The 20330-nt window shown below is 40.5% G+C and overlaps 1 protein-coding gene across 1 annotated transcript; it reads right to left on the minus strand.

The window, feature by feature from the left end:
* Window positions 1-1590: 1590 nt before the first annotated feature.
* On the minus strand, window positions 1591-16974 carry LOC135585964 (zinc finger CCCH domain-containing protein 24-like). The gene is made up of 15 exons (XM_065161764.1): window positions 16695-16974; window positions 14096-16278; window positions 5598-5800; window positions 5404-5525; window positions 4874-5083; window positions 4583-4767; window positions 4143-4278; window positions 3795-3891; window positions 3618-3718; window positions 3208-3371; window positions 2788-2859; window positions 2595-2711; window positions 2339-2434; window positions 2146-2267; window positions 1591-1973 (listed from the first exon to the last, which is right to left on the minus strand). Exons 2-15 carry the CDS (start codon window positions 16253-16255, stop codon window positions 1931-1933), a joined length of 3828 nt encoding a protein of 1275 aa, XP_065017836.1. The 5' UTR covers window positions 16256-16278; window positions 16695-16974; the 3' UTR covers window positions 1591-1930.
* Window positions 16975-20330: the final 3356 nt, after the last annotated feature.

Here is a 20330-nt window from a genome sequence, read left to right on the forward strand (position 1 = left end):
TGTGTGTATGTGTGAACAACATGATGATAAGCCTGACAAAAAACAACACTTTGATGCCTGTTATGTCTCACTGGATAGGTAAAAAAGGACTCCACAGTTCCACACAACAACTGAGCATCTGTATTATATATAAAAATAATATAAATTATATATTTTTCAAATTATTATACTAATGAATGGATTAGGAGTGTAACAAATAATTACAGGATCCTATCATTCATTTTCCTTGTGTGGACTAAAACAAGAAAAAATTAGATCTTGGCTTATAATGATAATTGAAATACCAGGTTGGATTGCTTTTCAAATTGATAATGACAATTGCCATCAAGAGCTGTACCAAGAACATGTTTCATACAGCCCCACCACCTTTCTATCATTTAGTTTTGGTCCATGTACCATAGCAAATGAGAAAAGTCATCATCCCACACTCCACACATACTTTTACTACCAACCATGGTGGTGAGAAACATATGTCGCATTTAAAATAAAGGAGTAGTACAAAGCTTTTCATAGAATCCTCCTTTCCTTCATCTGGAAACTTGTAATCATAGATGCCTCTATTATATATATATATATATATATATATATATATATATATATATATATATATATATATATATATATATATATATATATATATATATATATATATATATATATATATATATATATATATATATATATATATAATAGGTTGATTAAAATTAGTATCATCTTCATTAAAACTTTGGTGGTCTATCCATTTCTATTTCTTCTTATCGATTTATAGTAATTTTTTTCTTTTTTTATATTAATCCATTTTATGTTCTTTGTTTTTTTCTTCTTTTTTGTTTTTCTAAGTATAAGTTTACTCTTTTGTCTTAAAGTGTTCATGAAATCTTGGATTATGTAAATTATCGTTTAATTAAAGGTATTTTGAAGAATATAATTCGATCAAAATTGAGGATGAGCTTCGGTATAACGATAATGTTGCTTATAGTAAGATTGCGTATATTAATCCTCTCCACCAAGGTTCATTTTTTTTTTTTTGTATTAATAGATATGCATATATGGATGAGTTCATCTTCAAATCAATTGCAGACAGAAAAAATTCCTTGATTAGATTTACAACTTATGCTCATAATGCAAAATATGATGCTAATATGGACTATCAGAAATAATTTGTTTTAGAAGGTTTATACAGCACAGGTAATTAGGAAGCATAAGCTATTGTGTTAGAGGCAACTTGACTGCATGATCACATTGCAAGTGAACATTATCCTTTTCCTAAGAACACTGAACTTGAAGATTAAAGAATGCAGAAAGAGCTTATGATGGAGAAGATAAGAGAATTGTTGGTTCTTAATCTCTCTTAATTAGAGGCCACTTCCATAGATGACCCATATATCAAATGTTATTTTCTGGCTCAATTTTGATACATCAGCCAGCAATTTGTATCAGTGATGTTGTTGTGATATGATACATTGTGGTTGAAGATGGATCTGTGAGAGGTGCAGTAAACCAAGCAATGATCAGTGAAGAGAGGAAAACTCTGCTTGCCTCCATGCAGAGGAAGGCAGATATTAGAAGAAGAGAACAGAAACCATCAAGTGAATGCAACACCCAATCATATGCAGCTACAATGTCACTCTTACAAGACAAGCACAAAGGTGTTTTATTCGCCAAGATAAGTAGAAGATTTCATTAGGTTATGCTGCTACTCTTTGAGCTCAAGTAACAAATGAGCATGGCTATGATGTTGTTGATCTCTTTTTTCTTCCTTTTTCTTTTGTCTTTAAGATGGTTGAGGGGATCACCAAAACCTACAAGGATCAAGAAAAAAAAGAGAGAAAAGAAGGGGGACATGCTCACTAAATCTTTTTATTCTATACATATGTATATAGCTGCCTTCTTCAAACAAAAAGTAGATCCTGTTGAGATAGGACATGTATCATTTCCATAGGAAAGTCCATGGCCCCCTTGCTGCTCCCATCCTGCAAGAGAGCAAAAAATTTTACTTGACATCAATTCTTGAAGCAAATGAGGCTTTGAGGTTTTAATGGTGTCTAAAGATTGATTTCTTCCTTTTTCTTTCATCTATTTCATCTATCATAATTCCCATCTACACAATAACCAGATGCCATGATCTTGAATGGTCTGTCATACCTCCAAACACTGGCAAATGTCCTTATGCTCATGTAGATTGTTAGTGCAATCCAGATTCCAATGAATCCATGAGTTGAGGAGAGGTATATAAGGCAGGGAATGCTAATAGAAGCCACTACAACCTGAAAACAGGATCAAGTTAGGCAGAGAAGGCAGACAGTAAGCCAGCAGATTGCAGAGTGAAGAGACTTGCCATAGAATATGCAGAATATGTGTAATCAGATGCTCCAAAGTTGATTCCATCAAATACAAAGGCCAAGGAATTGATTGTCTGCGTTCCGGCAACAAACTGAGTTGCAAAATCAAGTATAAACATTTTAGATTGTGAAGAAAAAAAAATCACATAATATGCAGCTAAAAGGTATGACACTCAAACATGTGCCAAGCCAACACTCGATATGCATTTTATCCAAATTATTATGCTTATTATATCCAGAAAACTGACATACTGGGAGGCCTTTGTGGATTATTCTCTGCACATTCATGTCCTTGGTGAATATACCAGATCCAAATTGAACTCCTACTCCAAGCGTAACCGTGAGACCAATCCCCAATAGAATGCTATACTGTAATGTCAATTGTATTGTTATGAGCTGAGGGTTGAAGACATTGAAGTGTTGTTCTTATACGAACGATTGATACCTGCAAGACGCGAGCTGTAGCAACGACAACCTTGTCATGATCTCCTTTGGCAAATGATGTGGCAAGTATTGCCTGCAAAACATTTATTATATAACTTGTTTCATATGCAATGTATGATTTCCTACACTGGTTTCAAGTCAGTATCAAAATTCAGTAGATTTTAAGAGTACAACTTCTTTGACAATAATACAGAGTTGATCACCTTCCGTACAGATAATTAGCAGCAGATGCAACTATGTCTAAGCTAAGAATATCTTCAAGACGAAGAGAGGCAAAATGAATCACTAGGGTTTTTTTGTGATTAAAAGAGATATTAGGTTCTTCTCTATGCAATTAGATATGCTATTTTCCATGATCCTTAAGGAAAAATTCAGAAAGAATGTGCAAGTCAATGTTCTTTTCCGAGGATTATACTCTTACCTGCCCTGCGACAGCTAATCCATCAGCAAGAAGAGATGTTGCCAACCAAAGTTGCAAGCAGACCTGGAAAGCTGCCATAGAAGTCGGTCCATGGCGTGCAGCCAATGATGCTGCTAGTGTGACACAAAATGTTACGGCTATCACCCGTGCCAACAGCAGAAATCCTGAGTTCCAGAGGAAAAAGAACACCGAATTTAATCAGAGAATTCAAGAACATTCTTTTGGGTAGAAGTAGAACTACCTTTGGAAAGTACAGGCTATAGCATTTCAAGAATAAGTAACTTCATCCAGCATAAATATGAGGATGTTAAGTAGATAGCTAATTTCATCTCAAGTACAAATTCAATAAAATAAAGCATAAGATGTATTGGCACAAAGCTACCAAATCATAGATTCTACAGAGCACTTACCACATCTCAGAAATCGTCTAAATTTCAGGGCTTTTATACTAGGCGGCACGATATCAACTTTCAGCACTAGTCTACATAGTAGTATCAGTGTTATGAGGTACCTACATGGAGGAAGGAAACTGTTGTTTACATAAGCCAACATGAGAAAACGCAAGAACATATAAGACTAGAACTTACTGAGAAATAACATGGGCAATAGCTGCACCACTGACACCCATATGGAAAACAAACATCAAGACTGGGTCCAAAATGATGTTGCTGACATCTCCGACAACTACAATGTGAAGAACAGGAGAAAGGTGGACTTTAGAACATAAATTGGAATCCAGAAACGGTCCCTATATCATGTGATCATTATTCATATTTGTTGAATCTAGGGAGCTAGAATTTAGTAGCTAATACAAAATCACAAGAGCAGAATAACAGATCTAAACATAATGAAGTCTCATCAGTCGGTATGCAAGTTTTCCAACTTGAAAGCAGAAGTTTCCGCTGGTTAAATTGCAGTGAGAAAGACTTGCTCACCAGTTGCATACAAAGGAGTTTTAGTGTCCTTAAATCCTCGAAAAACCCCTTGCATTGCTAATGACAAGAGAACAGCAGGTGCACCAAGAGATCTTAATGTCAAATACCTCAATGCTGGGGCAAGCATAGGTGATTCCTGTTTGAGAAAAAAGTGCAAGCTCAGAAGCAATTCACCAGTGGTTACAATTTTTCAGCTGCTATATTTACAGAAGAAAAGAAAATGTTGCAGATGAACAGATTGAAAATTTGGTGATCTAGCAAGGAATTCCAATTAGTCAGCAATTTTTCCTTAGCAGTCTATCAGGTGGTAAAAGAAGGATCGGCGTTTATCTGATTCATCGATGTTAAGTTCTTCTGTATTAGTACTTGTTAAAGAGCCAAAAATTAGTTCAAGCAGCACAACAAATTAACCCTTGTTATAACTATGAATATATACTTACAGAATTCACACCCATAATTCTCAACACGAATTTTGCTGCAAAAATAAGGAAAACAGCCTGAAGAAGTCCAACCACTCCACCAACGATCAGGGCTGAAGAAACCGAAGGAATGTATCTGCGGTTGCCGCCAAATCCTCCACAAAATTTCGGAACAAAAGATGCAGTGCACCCTATCTTCTCAGAATCTGGAAGTGTTGGCAGTTGAGTACATAAACCAAAGAGATTAGTTTGTGCTCTTGAGCAATATATTGAGTGTAAGAAGTGAGCTACTAAATTGTAAGATATCGATACCATCGCAAGGAGGGAGCTCTTCTGTTTCAGCATTTGCAGGACATGCCTTTTCCAAGTCTTCACCTTTCACTTCTTCAACACATGTGCTCATGATTGCATCTTCCTCTGCCACAAAGGATGTTGTGACGCTAACAAGAGGGTAAATACATATCTTTGAAACTTGGTTGAAAATGGCAATAGAAACGCCTACGGCAGCGATCTCCACCGAGCCTGCATTTGATTTACGAATTCAAAGAAAAAGATGTGCAAGCAAAACTTTTGGGACAAGAAAAACGTTGAAGATAATTATTCATACTTCAGATTGCAACTGGAAAGTCAACCAAATTAAGCTAACTGAAGAACATGCTCTGCTCACAATTTGGGGAAGAAAATTTCATTCAAAATTTGACTGACTACAAACTATTTAACAATTGGTTTTCGTAATTTTGAACAATTACAGACAATGAGAAGCGTTTGCAAGTTGATATTTCTGATCAGGTGAAGAGGAATCATGAGACTCAATGACACAAGAAAGGGTGGATCGGGCAAACCTAGTCTGCCGATGAATGCAGTGTCAACCAGAGAAGCAAGTGGATCAGCAGCTAAAGCCAGTGCTGCAGGCACTGCAATCCTCAGAATCTCCTGCCCCAGCTCGTCCAGCCTGAACACTCGCCTGGCGATCGAGGAACAAAGCATGAGCTCGTGCTGCCACCACCTCCACCGCAAAAGACGGGAAATGACGTACCTGATGTCCAAGAAGAAGATATAGAAGCCAGTCTTCCTCGGCTTCTCTCTTCGTTCACCCCCCGAACTCGTCATGCTCGAAACATCCGCAGAACCCGCCCTTCCCTTATCGGATTCACCTGGCGCAGCTTCCATCGCTCGACCACTTGCTGCTCTCCACTCTGGCGTACAGCGAAACAGCTGCCACCGAAGACAGCGGCAATGCTGCTAACTAGTGCGAGTCTTCCTTTTAACACCGAGAAATCATTCAACTGGGAAAAAGGATCGATGACTAGTGAGGAACAGCGTCAAAATCTGGAGGAGAAGTCTGCAAACATTCCACTCGAGAGCAAACAGACACCACAATTTATTAACCTTGGAATCGCAAGTTGCGATGCCAACATCAATCATTATCAGATCGAACGCATTCAAAGGTGTTCGATCGGTGCGGCAAAGACCAAGCGATGAGGCAGCGTCAGATGAGCCGCCTCCCAACAACAGTGTGGCATCGTGCGATCTCTCATGCAATGACGTCGGCCGTGCGCATAGATTACGTGAGGAAGGTGGCGTAGAGTGGTGGTGAGAGAGCCAAGACGAACGGAGACCATTGTCCGTAAACTACATGAAGCGTCGAACAGCGTTTGGCCAAACAATCGAGTGGTGCAGAGAAGTATTTTTGTACAGCCAAAAGAACACGTGAGAACTAAACACGTGCAATTTTGTTCATCCGCATGTTTCACGTGGAGCCTTTTATGGATCATGTAAATGCCATGCAATTAATTGAAATATTATGTTGGTAAAATTATATATATATATATATATATATATATATATATATTAAAATGTGTTAAATAAGTTGTGAGGTCAAATGATTAGTGGAAATAATAAAGGGAATTTTAGGTATTTAAAATATTGATATTTTATTCAAATTTGGTGATAATTAAGATTTATAGTAGTTAACCTAAGTGTAGAGGGCATATGTTAATGGGGTGGTACATATGGAATATTTGAATATTAATAAGAATATAAATGTAAATTATATATGTAATATTAAAATCCACAGGTTAGAAAAGAAAAAAAAATTGTATGAAACAAATATTCATGCATATCTATAATCATAGATCTCCACTTACATGATAGATAAATTAATTATATATTATTATTTTATCCCTTTACCTATCAATGTTATTTAAATATTTTCTCTTCATATATTTTTCTCAGAAAATATGCCAACTAATACTCATGGATGCTGAAAATGCCATAAAGGAAATGTGTTTTGTTGAGGAAGAAGAAGGGGAAGAAAATAATGTTTCATATAGTCAGTGGCTCAGGAATTCTCAAGCATCATCTACAGAGGTGGAAAACAAAAATCACATTGCAAAAGCATTTTTATGACAAAGATGTTTCCAAAAAGATGAAAATGGCTTTTTACAACTTTACCAAGTGATTACATCCACTTGTCCTAAGAAGAATCTCTTGATGGTAAGTAAGAAGAGGAAGAGACTGAGAGAAGTATGACAAAGGAAGACAGTCAGCAAAGCAAAATCATACTCAAAGATGAATGAAACACACCAAAGAGAGAGAGAGAGAAGAAAAAGAGTTGATGTGATTTCTCACAGAATTCATGAGAAAAAAATTTCAAAGAGTGATTTAATCAGTCAATAACACCATCAAATTTCCCTGAGTTGGTGGAGAAACAGCCTTCAAGAACTGCCAAAGATTTCAAACTAGTTGAGTCTGAGTCAAACTAATCAAGAATAGTTCCCTCCTTATTGGCAATGGTAAATTCAAACTATTATGTAACTTATTGAATTTTCTAGTCGCTCTTTACGAAATTAGTTCGAGTCATATCGATTCAAAAATTAAATTGTTAAGTTGATAATCAAACTTAATATATGTCATTCGACTCGATACGAGACTATTTTTAATCCTCTTTTCTCTTATAGCAGATGAAAGCTTCCCTCTACCACTGGAAGTAGAAATTAGGTGAAGTAGATGTGAAACTGACCATGAGATTATTAAAACTTCATTTGCAGCTTATGATGGGCAATATATCCTTTAAAATTTGGAATGATGCAATCTGCTTGCCAAGGAAAGCTATAACATTTTGGCTTCCTAAACCTAGTCAGTTTCCCTTGGCACCTTATTGCAAGGATCAGCATGTGGTAGTTCACCTGAACCAGAGTTGCGTGCACGCATGGAGTTGTCTCGGATGATGAACATCTCCAAGACTTGGTCTTTGCATGTCTTTGACCATGTATTAGATGTGTGGTGGAGACTTGGGAGATGTGGCTGCTTAAGAAACTAAGAATCCAGGAATTGGATTCAGCTTACAGGTGTCTGACAATGAGTGCTTGTGAGGGAGGAAGCCAGAAATTTTGGTGTGGGGGCCATGGTGTTGTAGGTTTCACCAAAATCTGAGGTGAAGAACAAGTTCAGAGATTGGGTGATGTGGTGATGATGTATGTATCAGGTGAAAGATCACTGGAGCCACAATTCTCTGAAAGCAATTGCAAAGCATAAAAGAGGTAGGCCACTTGTAAAATATGCTTTCATTGTGGATTACCAAACAAGTGGGAAGATATACTCCACAGACCTTGTGTTGATGATGCTGAAACCAAACCAAATGGATTGATGGATCCAATTGAAATGGAGAGATGGATATAGTAATCATGATGACAAAGGAGCTCTTACCATCCAAAGCAAAGGACTGAGACTGGAGTAGCTAAATTTGAACTGAACTCAATAAACTATGAAACTTTAACTTTGCCAAGTGCCACATTCATGCAAATGTGGATGGATTTCCCAAGTTCATGGCAAAAGATGTTGATGAGTGTAAAGAGTTGCTCAAAGTGCCAATTAGAAGCAATAGGTTTGATATTTTTTTGAAGCTGTCAAGCCATCATCAATGAAAGTATATTATATTTTCCTTTCCACTTCAGGCCATACCTTGAAGCCACACTGAAGCCATGTCTCTGAGACTTTAGATTTCAGAATAGGGAACAAGCAAAAGATGATGGCAGTTAACACTTGTCCTTGGCAAGTGTCAGACAGCCACCTCTGCAGTTTCCAGGCTCTGTTGTCTCCCCAAATGTATTTGGCTTACTAGAATTGTCTTCCACATTGAAGTCCTAAAACTTTACCTAATCATTCTTTATTTCCATCAGGAGACTAAGGTAATACTTTATTCTGAAACTGTACCTTTTATAATGGATACTTTTGGTCACTATTCCATGGTGGGTTGCTGAAGAGAATTGAGTATATCAGAAGAAGGTCTCCATTGCAAGGCTAGATAAGTTGAGAGAAAGATAGTAACTGTTTGACTAGAGAGAGTTTTGTGCACAAGGTGTAGAGCATAGAGATGGAATATTAAATCTTCTTCAGAGGATCTAAAGATACTAAAATCCAAGATAAGGAATGATGATTAAAAGAGTAAGAAATTCTTGTGAATGTTTCATCAATTTGATGCAATTCATCATATCTCTTCTTTCTAAATTTGCTTGTGTTTTGTTTGATAAACATGTCAGCCTTGTAAATCTGTAGCTGTCTGTTCTATAAGTAATTGCAGAGTGTACTGGGAATTGGTTTCTTCTCATTTCCATTCCACCATCCTCTAAGCAAAAAAAGAGTGAATGCTGTGAGTGAAAGAGAGAGCTATTAGTCAATAGTTTAATATGACATGCAATCCAGTAGGCATGACCAAGATTAAACTGGTCATTGGAGCATACAGAACAATGATGGTGACAACAATGACAAAGAACAATAACAGTTATAGCAGCAGCAATAATAGCAGAAGCAAAGACACTAATCCAAAACACAACAGCCTCAATTAATATTGGAGGAACTAATCTTAATAATTATGGAACATGTACTGGGTGAACTCTTTCATCAAGTACCTTATCTGCTCCAATGGACATGCACCAGATTGTGTTCAGAACCTATAACCATCATCCAACTTGTGTGTGTACAAGCTCTTCTTCCCAGGTGCTAACACCACCACCAGCTGCTGCATGCAGCAATACTCCCCCTTGCTCCTCTCATTTAAAGGAGCAGCCTTGCTTGTTCTACCCCTAGATTTTGCAGGGGCCATGCTTCCATGTTTGTTTTCTCTGCCCACTCTACCTAATGGAGGCACACAGAGTCACGAATCAGCTCGTATTGCTGATCTGATGTGTCAGTGTGGTGTCGGATGTTAAAGCAGGGCTTTCACAAAGCTCAATGATACTGCAGAGACTACGACCAGACTTGTTCTGCTGGTGCTCTTCACAGAAAAGGGATTAAGAACAACCATGAGATGAGATGACATGCATGAAAGCACCTAGAAACTCCACCAAAGATGAACTTCTTTTCAGCAGCAGAAAGAAACATTAAACTAATCCACTCCCTAAGACTTGCACTCGCAGTCTGAGCTAGTTTTGGCATAGTATAAAGACAAGGTGTCGGCGAGTGCGTTCATAAAGGAAGCATTTCTTCTCAAACTGAGTGCCAAAATCCAGGCAAGGTGGTGGAGCTCTTGCTTTGCTCAAAGGAGCACTTGCTTGTGCATTATTACCACTGAGTGTCATTGGAGTAGAGAGTGGGATCAGTGGAGGTAGAGATTGTTTTATAGGTTATCTGTAGCTGAGTTGGTGCTGCTATGTGATCATTAATCAACATCATGTACTTCTCAGCTCTTGTACTACACCTCAAATCTCTACTTGAGGATGTGAAGGAGAATATATATTAGAAATGTGTCTTGAGTCTTGATAAGATCACTTGTGTCATGCACATAGCTTAGCTTAATTCTCAACATCCATTTGCAATACCTGCCATCATGTCCTTGGAAATTCTGAATTAGTGAATGTTATAATCATGATAATGGGCACAACAAGTTTTCAGAGGAAGCAGTCTTGTATATATAGATGAAAAGATGATGCCCATTTTATGACAGAAATAAGGATTCTGTGTCATCACTATATCTATACTATATAGTATACTAATGTAAAATACTTGTGTGATGGATGAATTATCATCACATATATTGTTTAGTTTAGAGAAATATTGATGACAAGAATTGCATATTTTGGTGTCAAGATCACTAATTAAGCATATTTGTTCTGCTACACAAGTGTTGATTATTACTCTCTGCTCCTCAAGCTAACAACAAGTACCAATTGGATGGACTGATTCCACAAGAGTCAAAATCAGAACCTAATATTGATCATCATAAGAACTTTCACTCTCAAGTAAATTTGGACTCTTCAGACCTCAGAAACTTCAAAGCTAATACTCATAGTTGGTGAACTCTTCACCAGATAAACTGCAGATGAGCTGCAGAAGTGATGAAAACAGTAACACTATTTTTGGAAGCTTGTTGGGTCAAAATCAAAACCCTGTTCTTGATCATGATAAGGACTCACTTCCAATCAAAATTGGACTTGTGAGACCTCACTAAAAGTCAAGCCAATACTTGTAGTTGGTGAACTTTTCATCAGATACACCATAGAGAAGCTCAAGAAGGGATGAAATCACTATTTTCAGAAGCTTGTTAGGTCCATGAATGAAGGTTTATCAAGGCAGTAGCTGAACAATGAAGTAGATGGTTTAACAACTCCAACCAACAAAGATCAACTGCAGAGATCGAAGAGAAAACATAAGCACTCCAAGAGAAGTCTATCCCCAGTACATCACACATTAACTGAGGTACAGAGATCCTTTAGTACTCCATAGGATGATGGGAGATGAGACAACTCACTTGTGTGCCCCGTTCTCTCCCCCCAGTTGTTGCCAGTGGTTTTGGTGCACCATCATAAATGATAGCATTGAGGTCAATTCAGTGTTGAGTTGCCCATTAATTCCCTTCTGGGCTTGGACAGCAGCAGGATGGCCACTGTTAAGTATTCTCATCACCAACTGTTGATCCTCCCAGGATTTCTCTAGCAAAGCTCCAAAGCTTCAGCTGCTGCTTCATGAACAGCTCAAAGAAACAGGCTGCGAATCTGTAGAAGTCTCCCCCTACAACCATTGTAAGACTGTAGCAAATGTCATACTGCACAACTTTAGCTAGGAGGTTTTTCAAATCTATCCTTTCAAAGTTGAAAATAACATATTTGTCCCTTCAAAATCTAATTTTATATATATATACTTCCCTAAATTTTGATATCTCTCTCTCTTGTTAATCCATACAAAAAGCATATTGAGAACAGAAAAATTAGGAGCTAACTTGTAACTTGATCACATTTAGTGCCTTATTGGTCAGAAAATTAAAGAGCCAAGTATAGTCAATGACAAAACCATGTGGAATACATCCCAGAGAAGAGTAATTTCTCATTGGTAAGAGCACTCACATCATCACATGATATTCTCCAAAGCACACCTTTTGAAATCCACTGGAAAGAACAAAACCATCCGAAACTGAAGTGTTGATAATTCCTTAGAGATCAAAGTATCCAAAAGAGATCAAAAGTATGCATAGATGCGCAGCCCATCAATGTTCTTTTGCGATCAGGGCATCTGATCTTTGTGTTCTCTGATCATGTACCAAAGTAGGAATATGGGAATAGCTCAGATCCACAAAAGCAAAGCAACACAGTTCACAGAACAAGTTCTGATGCTACATGCAGTAATCCCGAGTCATGCAAAGAGGAAGAAGCAACAGTCACAGATTCCATCATGAGGAATGAGATGCTATGGTTGAAACCCGCAAAGCTCAAATGACACAATATTCAGCTATAAGCCTATAAGCACCAAAATCCTCAACCATTGGCAGTAGCATAACTTTATGACAAAGAAGCAAGTAAGCTCTCAATCCAATTCATGGAGGATTTGAAAACCACTGATCCAATACCAGCAGATGATGCAGTCTCCAGCAAAAAGCAAGGAAGCTTTAAAGCCAATCCTGCTAGGGTATGAAAACTACTTAAGCCAATAGCTTTTTTGCCATACTGCACAGGATAACTTGTGAAAGCTTTCAATCCACAATAATGGATTCCATGTTCCACCTCAGTATGGCATCACAAGCTTCAAACACCATTAAATGATCACAAAGGATCATGGATAAGCAGATTTGATGCTTCTAAATTTTAGATTTTTATATGCATTTGGCATCAACATTACCATGCTTACCCCCAGAATTCCTCTGTAAATTATGGAAAAGCAAAAGCAACAGCAACAGCAACAAACCGAAAGGGAAGAAAAGGCAAATCATGATGATATTTGTTCTTCCAGCATTCATATCTCAACAAGAATGAATCTGCTCTAGCAAATTTCAAATTGTACAGAGAAGCAAGCAACATCTATATGTATACATATGTACACACACACACACAACATATATATATATATATATATATATATATATATATATATATATATATATATATATATATATATATATATATATGGGTGAGGCGATTTTCATGGTCATTGCTCATTATTCAACAGTGTTTTAAAGATATTTCAGAAGAATACAGGGAATCCTGATACAACTTTGAATATATGCTCACAATCAAAATATGCTTAATGGAAGTTCTGGAGTCTCCCCTATAAGCTTCCAAAGAACAACAAACTCAGCAAAGGAACAGACATTTGATGCAATTCAGACTGGTATCCACTATTTATTGGCCAAAAATTTCTCAATCCGCATGACCTTTTCATTCTGACAATTAAGACTTAAACACCACTGTTCTCAATACATCCCCAGAATTCAGGGATCAAGTATACCACCACAGTTAAGGAAGTGAAAGCCCATATGCATGCAAGAAGCATAAGATACGTGCACAAATTGAAACTTTATATAATGCACAAGAAAGAATGAAGAAAAGACAAAAGAAAAAATGAATTGAAATTACAGTGTTGAAGTTCGATCAGAAGTTACATAAGAACACAACTACCATTTTTTCCCTGCCGTTAGATCCATCAAGACAACAAAATTTTTTAAGCTCCATGCGGTGCACTTGAGCACACTTTCCATTCTTTCCTTCTCTCAGAAACACTGATTTAGTCATATACAGAACAGGTGAAACCGCAACAGTCTCCTCACGACCCACCAAGATAACAATCTTCATAACAAAGGAATGGGATTTTAACCCCCTAAAAACTCAGACAGAAGCTCCACAAGTTTCAAAGCCATGAAGCCTGTTGACCTGGGCTTTGGAGATTAACAACCAATTGTGAAAAGAAAAAGAAAGTAAAGAAAATTCAAAATATAGGCGGAGATCACCTGGGCAGAATTGAAATAACCCAGATACGATGCCTTCCAATGTTTTTGACCTTTTAGAACTCCTCTTGAAGTAACAATAAATCCATTTCTCAAGATAATGAATCTATGGAATTTAAACCTTCAGATTCTTTCCTCTAGTTCACCTTCCCAACAAACCAAAAAAATACTATTTACTTAGATCATTAGCTACTACCGAATGCCTGTCCAAGATGTTCAGCAAAAATTTGAGTTGTGTTGGGGTACCATTCAATCAAGCTGCATCTACTCAAGCCAGGCACCAAGGACTGCAGCTTGATCAAGGTCACAGACTGGCCATTTCAATTGGAGTCCTCAACTCCATCAGCAGCAGGACCCAAGCCGGAAGGCCAAGCTGGAGCAACTGAAGCAGTGCCCACTTCCTCAGATGGCGATTCTCTCACTAAAGAGTGGACCCATGAGAGATCAGGCTCCTCGCCATTAGCCTGCAGCTCAAAGGAAGATGATCGATTGAGACGGCCAAGCTCTTCACCATTCACTCCCAAGTCAAGAATCCCAGAAGGTGAAGCCCACTTTGACCATGAAGAGTTACCAGAAGAACCAAAAACCAGGGATGTTCCAGAACCAAGATCACGAGAGCTCAGGCTCCGAAGTGTCTGCTGTTGCTTCTCCTGCTGACCAAGCAAAGCCAGATGAGAGCTCTTGGGAGAAGCAGGCTCCATGCTTCTAGGGGACATCATGCCAGGTGAAGAGACACCAAGTGAGGCATGCAGCAGGGTAGGGCGTCCCGGAAGCAGCTGGTTTTCCATGGCTTTGGGTGAGAAAACTGTGTTAATTGGTGAGAGCAAGCCTTGCTGCTGCTGCTGCGGCTGGAATTGACTGTGAATAGCAGCCTTGTGGGATGGAGAAAAAATTGCACCTTGATCAGAATTATACTTTGGAGACGAGGCAATCTCAGCTGAGAAAAGGTCATCAAGATTTGATGGAGCAAGGATCTTTGGTCGCGCCATCAAATTCCCCATTGATGGGCTCAGGCAAGTGTGGGACGGATCATTTAGCAGCTGCTGAGCATCAAATTCAGGCATCGCAGAAAAATCATCCAAAGGCATCTCCCTCGCACTGAGAGATGTGCGTAACCTGCTCCCCTTGAGATTGATCCCAGGAAGATGAAGCACAGGCACATTCGGCTGAGCCCATGCCAATGAAGAGTGACCGATACCATTTCCAGATGGGGACAATGGTGATGTGAAAGGATGCATCACAGTGGAGATGGAAGATGGAGACCCAGGCACGAGGCCCATAGCGGCAGCCATCTCAATAGCAGCAGAAGACGATGGCACTGCAGAGCCAGTGGACATGTACAGCGGGCGGAGCTCTTCATGAGTGTGGGCAAAAAAACAGACACGGCGAGAGCAGTTAGTCCCATCCTTGCAAAGCCTAGTGCGGTACTGCGCTGGGTGAAGCCAACACTCAAACACCCCATGCGCATACTCACACATGTCGCCCCTCCTGCAAGTTCCCTTTCGGAAATCAGGGCACGGAACACAACTATAGTGATACTTCCTTGGGTCACGCCGCCGGGCATTCTCGCCGGGATGAACGAAAGGGCACTCAGTCCAGTCATGGGAGTAGGCTCGCGAACATGGTCGGACTTTGAACGAGTACATTCGGAACTCATCAGTTGCGTAGATGCTGCTCTTGATGTCTGGAAGCGACGGGTCCACAGGATACTCTTTTTTCTCAGTCACCACGGCAGGTGGCTGGAGTTCGGGGGCTTTGGCAATTGTCGCAGGGAAAGAAGCCGAGTCCGACGATGGTGTTCCGTCCTCGTCAAGAGAGGAAGACGGGGGCAGCGAATCTGTCTTCGATAACCTCGTAATCGTGCGAAGAGCACGATGATGGTGATCCCTGCATGTACCATTAGAGCTCCTCCCTAGAAGTTCTTCCAGCACAGTCCTCACATCAGGCACCTTTAGGGGCACGACAACCACATCAGCAGGCCGGTGGCCACTAGCGTCGACCAAGTTAGAGTCGGCACCGGCAGAAAGTAGCAACTTCACAGCATCAGCAGCGTTGGGAGAACCCCCTGAGGCAGCGCAGTGCAAGGCCGTGGTTCTGTCATGCCCGTCAGCTCGGCTGACATCGACGGAAGAAGGCAAAGAGAGGAGAAGTTCGAGGACATCGAGGCTGCCATAAGTCGCGGCGACCATAAGCGGAGTGCGGTGCTGGAGGAGCATCCTGTTGGAGCCCTTCTCGCGGCCGTACCAGAGGCCGACGTCATCAACGGCCGAGGGGTCGCGGTCGAGCGATCGCCTGAAGGCGCCGACATCGTTGTTCGCCGCGAGCTCGAGAAGGCTCGAGGACGAGTCGTCGGTCTCCACGACGAGGTGGTTCATTCCTTCTCCAGCAAACCCGCCACCTCTGCTGCTGCTGCTGCTGCTGAACTTCTCTTCCTGCGAGGTTGACGACGAAGAAGGCCTTATGCGTTCGGGGCCGCCGCACATGTTCCGGCTAGGCGGAGATGGGCCTGTAGGAGATTCATAAGATGAGAAATGAAGACAAGATTCAATCTTTTTCTTGTTCAGAAAGTTTTATGGGAAAAAATGGTGAAATATTTGCAAACACAGACTAAGGGGAGAAGGATCGGATTAAATTATAAAGAAATAAATTTATGTAGATTTATTAACGACAGAGAGATTTACTCTCGGAATTTGTATGGAGAACTCTGAAAACGACCTATCTTTTGAGGTTAAGGAACAAAAACGAAAGAGAACACAGGGCATCTGGTAGTTCAAGAGAGCCTTCCAAGATCAAAACCATGGTAGTTCTTGTAATCAGGAAACAGATTTCAACAAAGAGGGGTTTCTACCAACAAGTACACTGTAATAGACTGATGACTAGCAATACGAATCACCAAAAGAAGCCAAAAAAAGAAGAACAAACCTTGGCTGTTGCAGAGCGATCAGCAAAGATAGGATCAAGCCGACAGCCAAACGACCACAGATCAGCTCAAACCCCTTCGGATCCTTCACCTATCCGACCACCAGAACCAGTAGGCGGCGACAGGACCCTCCAAGACCCAGCGAACGGGCGGAAACCCCCCACGCCGCAGCCAGACCTCCATCGAACAGCGACCAATCCCGCTGGTCCAGTGAGCAAACGAGGAGCAGACGAAGAAGAGAGGTGGGGGAAGGGGAAAGCCCGGAAATTGAAACGAAACGCTCGTCAAATGAAATGAGAGCCAAACTCTGGGAACGAGAATTTAACCTTCCCCCCTTACGTCTTCTCCTCTCGTTTCTTCTATCTTATCGCAGGAGAATTTTGTTAAACCCACGTGTATCGGCTGAGCCCACGGAAATCGAAGCGACCATTCTCGTCACTCGATGAAGGTGGGCCTCATAAAGCTTTTTTGTGGGCTCCACCATTCCGTTCAATGAAAAGGCGGCTTCGTCTGTTTGGTGCGCAGACCCGGTACAGAGAATCAGCGATATCAAGCAGTAATCGACCTCGCGGCCACCGGCCGAGCCGGTGGGGAGGGGAAGTGAGCGCCTCGGTGACCGCGCGCCATTGGAACCGGGTTCGATTCGGACTCCAGACAGCGGTCAAATCGGGCTCACAGCTCGGTGAATTCCGGTAGTTAAAGAACCTCGATGCGTTGACACCCAATAGAAGCGCGCCAGCTCCTTTTTTCAGGGGAAAAGAAAACGCCCTCCAGGTCGACTGAATCGCCCGAGACAGCGCCTCGTGGTGAAGTGGCGCCTTAGCAATCTCCTGAGTCTGGGCCCTACAACACGTACCTGACGTAACCCCAAAGTTTTTCAGGGGTGACTCGGACAACACCCCCAAATAGCGCGGTTCTGTTTTCAGGACTGTCCGTCGGCTGGCTTCTGCAGCAGGCGTGACAGGTGCAGCCGGTCGCCGTGCGATGAGGAGTAGAAGTAGCAACGAGCGGTGAATAGTGCGCGTCCTTTTCCCGTTATCGAAGTTTCCCGGGACCGTCCCGTGAAGTGGCGAAATTACATATATACTCTTTATATATGAATTAGAAGCATGTACATCGGACGTGTATTTCCAATATAGCGAAGGTCTATTTGGGTATTTGGCTTGGATAAAACTTTTTTCTACCAGGAAAAAGTTACGCGTCCTCGACACCTTGCTGGCGATTGGAGATGGCGAGGGATTCCATGTGGGACCCAGAAGAGGCTGTTTGTTTTCTCCAGTTAGCAGCGTGGTAGGAATCGTTTCCCACGAGAGACGGCACGATGGGACGGGTGGGAGTGACCTGGGCCGTCGACGAGATTCGATGGAGACGTTTAAGATACGACGAACGCTGCGGGCTAAGTTACCGCCGGTGCTCGAAAAGTGGCTGGGCCCCGCGCCTATTCCTTGCTCACTTGTACGTGCCCACCCCACCCAAAAATATCTCACTCGTCTCGGAAGGATGCCACATCGGTGTTTCGCGCGTGGGCTTTGCCCAAAGGTATCGCAGTGGGTATGGGAGTCACGTGTATCCGTCTTTGGATAAGAGGGAAATCCAGAGTAATATGGGACCACAGTATCCGCACCCATTCAAGAACCGCCACGTTCACCGATCGCCGCGTTTACCAGCTGCACCTACTCGGGATGGGTGACTTGGGTCCCACTTGTGGGTCCAGCCATTTTGTGGGCGCATTTATCAGAAAAGTCCCTCCAAAATCAGTAATTAAAAGCAAATCATAAACTCACGTTAAAGATTACCGATCATGCAGACGACAGGTTCCATCTCTCTCTCTCTCTTCTCTGTCTGAGTGTTATCTAACCAAATTTAAGATCGTTGATCAAATTGCGGAATCAAAATCATTTCATCCCTGCCTGTACCTCACTCCTTCCGTTGCTACTTGGATTCCAAACAAGATTGACCATTGTGGTTTCCCAACAGGGGGAAAAGAACAAGGAAGGAGTCAGGTCGGCATCGTCTTCCTCTAGCATATGGTCCCATCTTTTTCTTCTTCCTTTCAAACATCCGTGAGCTGTGCTTCACCAAACAGACATAAGAACTTTTTACCTCCAAAGCGTTGGTGGCTTTCCGATATCTTCTCCGCTTTCTGAGACACACAACCAAAGCACAAGCGCTGTGTGTGTGTGAGAGAGAGAGAAACAGTGGAGATGACCGAGTTTGATGTTGGTGTCGATGGATCTTTGTTTCAGCACTCACATTTCCTGTTTGATGATGATGAGTGACATTTAGTGGAAAAATATTATGTTCTTGGATGATGGGTGGATTACATTTCAAGGAAGATTAGACGTACAGAAGGTAGAAAAGATTGTGTGGCATTCATCAGCTAGCTGAAGAGGATGATGATGCATAATATGATCACAATAAATGACTTCCTCAAACAAAAGGCTGTTCTTTGAACATTTATCATGCTCTTGATTTTAATTTATCAAAGAATTTTACTTTCAATAAAATAACGATTACTTGAACATTGGTTTGGGTAGTGTCACGATCGATAAGTTAATTTATCTATTTAATTTTAATTTTAATTATTTTTAATATGAGATTAATCGGAAATATTATAATATTTCTCATTAGACTATGAAACGAAGTATAATTTAGATTTTGATGTGCTAACTTATCAATCTCGTATGGCTCAAATTATTAGTCAAAATATTTAAATTAAAATTAATAATTATATATTAATCATATTCTCATTAGTCAATTTTAATTTTAATTTTGATCGTTTTTTATATAAGACTAATCAGGGGTGTTACGTGTAAAAACTTGCATTAAGTTTCAATAAAAAAACTCGGAGACAAAAGTATACGGATGAATCTTTTGATTATGATTATGAAATATTTTGGAATTTAATTTCTTAAAGAAACACTTAATGAGGTAATGAACTATTCTTTATGATTGGTAAAAAAATATATACTCTTCATGATCATAAAAAAATATATTCTTTATGAAGCCAATAAGACTAGGTAAGGATGACTCGATGCATAAAACTTTAACGAAAGTGGATAAGAGTAAATATGGATGACTAAATGCTTAACACTTTATGATTAATACTAATAAATAGCATTAAAAATAATTTTATCATGATATCAAATTTATCATTATTATTTTAACTTATGAATAAGTGAATGCATCATGAAAGTTCTGAGAAAAAAACAAGTAGCTTATTGGTGAATCTCTATGCGGTGGTCGAGGAGACTGTATGACTTGGTCTGATTGTTGATGTCCAAGATCATGCCGGAGATGAGACCTTTGTCAGGTTAGATTGAGCTCAAGGTTGGTCAGGATACACCTCTCAATGAGCATGCCTTTTGTCACCTTCGGGTTCCTGCACACTAGCCTAGGTTGGGATGGGAGGGGTATCCCGACTTGAGCCATTCCAAAGATCAAGTCAGTGAAATTTTTTTGTGAAAAATCTTCCACCTCCTTTTGCCAAATGTTGACAAGGGACTTTTACTCTGGTGCTTGAGGGTCGATCGTACGCGATCTTCGTGTGGTGATCGACTCCCTGGACGACGAGTTCGTACCTTCGAACGATTGTCACCCGGTATGTGTGGAACGGCGACATGCGGCATCATCCCGAG

Source organism: Musa acuminata, chromosome BXJ3-8 (assembly GCF_036884655.1).
Source record: "Musa acuminata AAA Group cultivar baxijiao chromosome BXJ3-8, Cavendish_Baxijiao_AAA, whole genome shotgun sequence".
Taxonomy (NCBI): Eukaryota; Viridiplantae; Streptophyta; class Magnoliopsida; order Zingiberales; family Musaceae; genus Musa; species Musa acuminata.

Bases quoted from the DNA above. Each gene is read 5' to 3' on its own strand.
- LOC135585964 (XM_065161764.1), bottom strand. From the start codon at position 16,255: ATGTGCGGCGGCCCCGAACGCATAAGGCCTTCTTCGTCGTCAACCTCG. The intron at 4,279-4,582 runs GTAAGTATATAT...TTTCTCAAACAG, and splicing joins GAATTATGGGTGTGAATTCT to GAATCACCTATGCTTGCCCC. The intron at 3,892-4,142 runs GTGAGCAAGTCT...TTCACATTGTAG, and splicing joins AACTCCTTTGTATGCAACTG to TTGTCGGAGATGTCAGCAAC.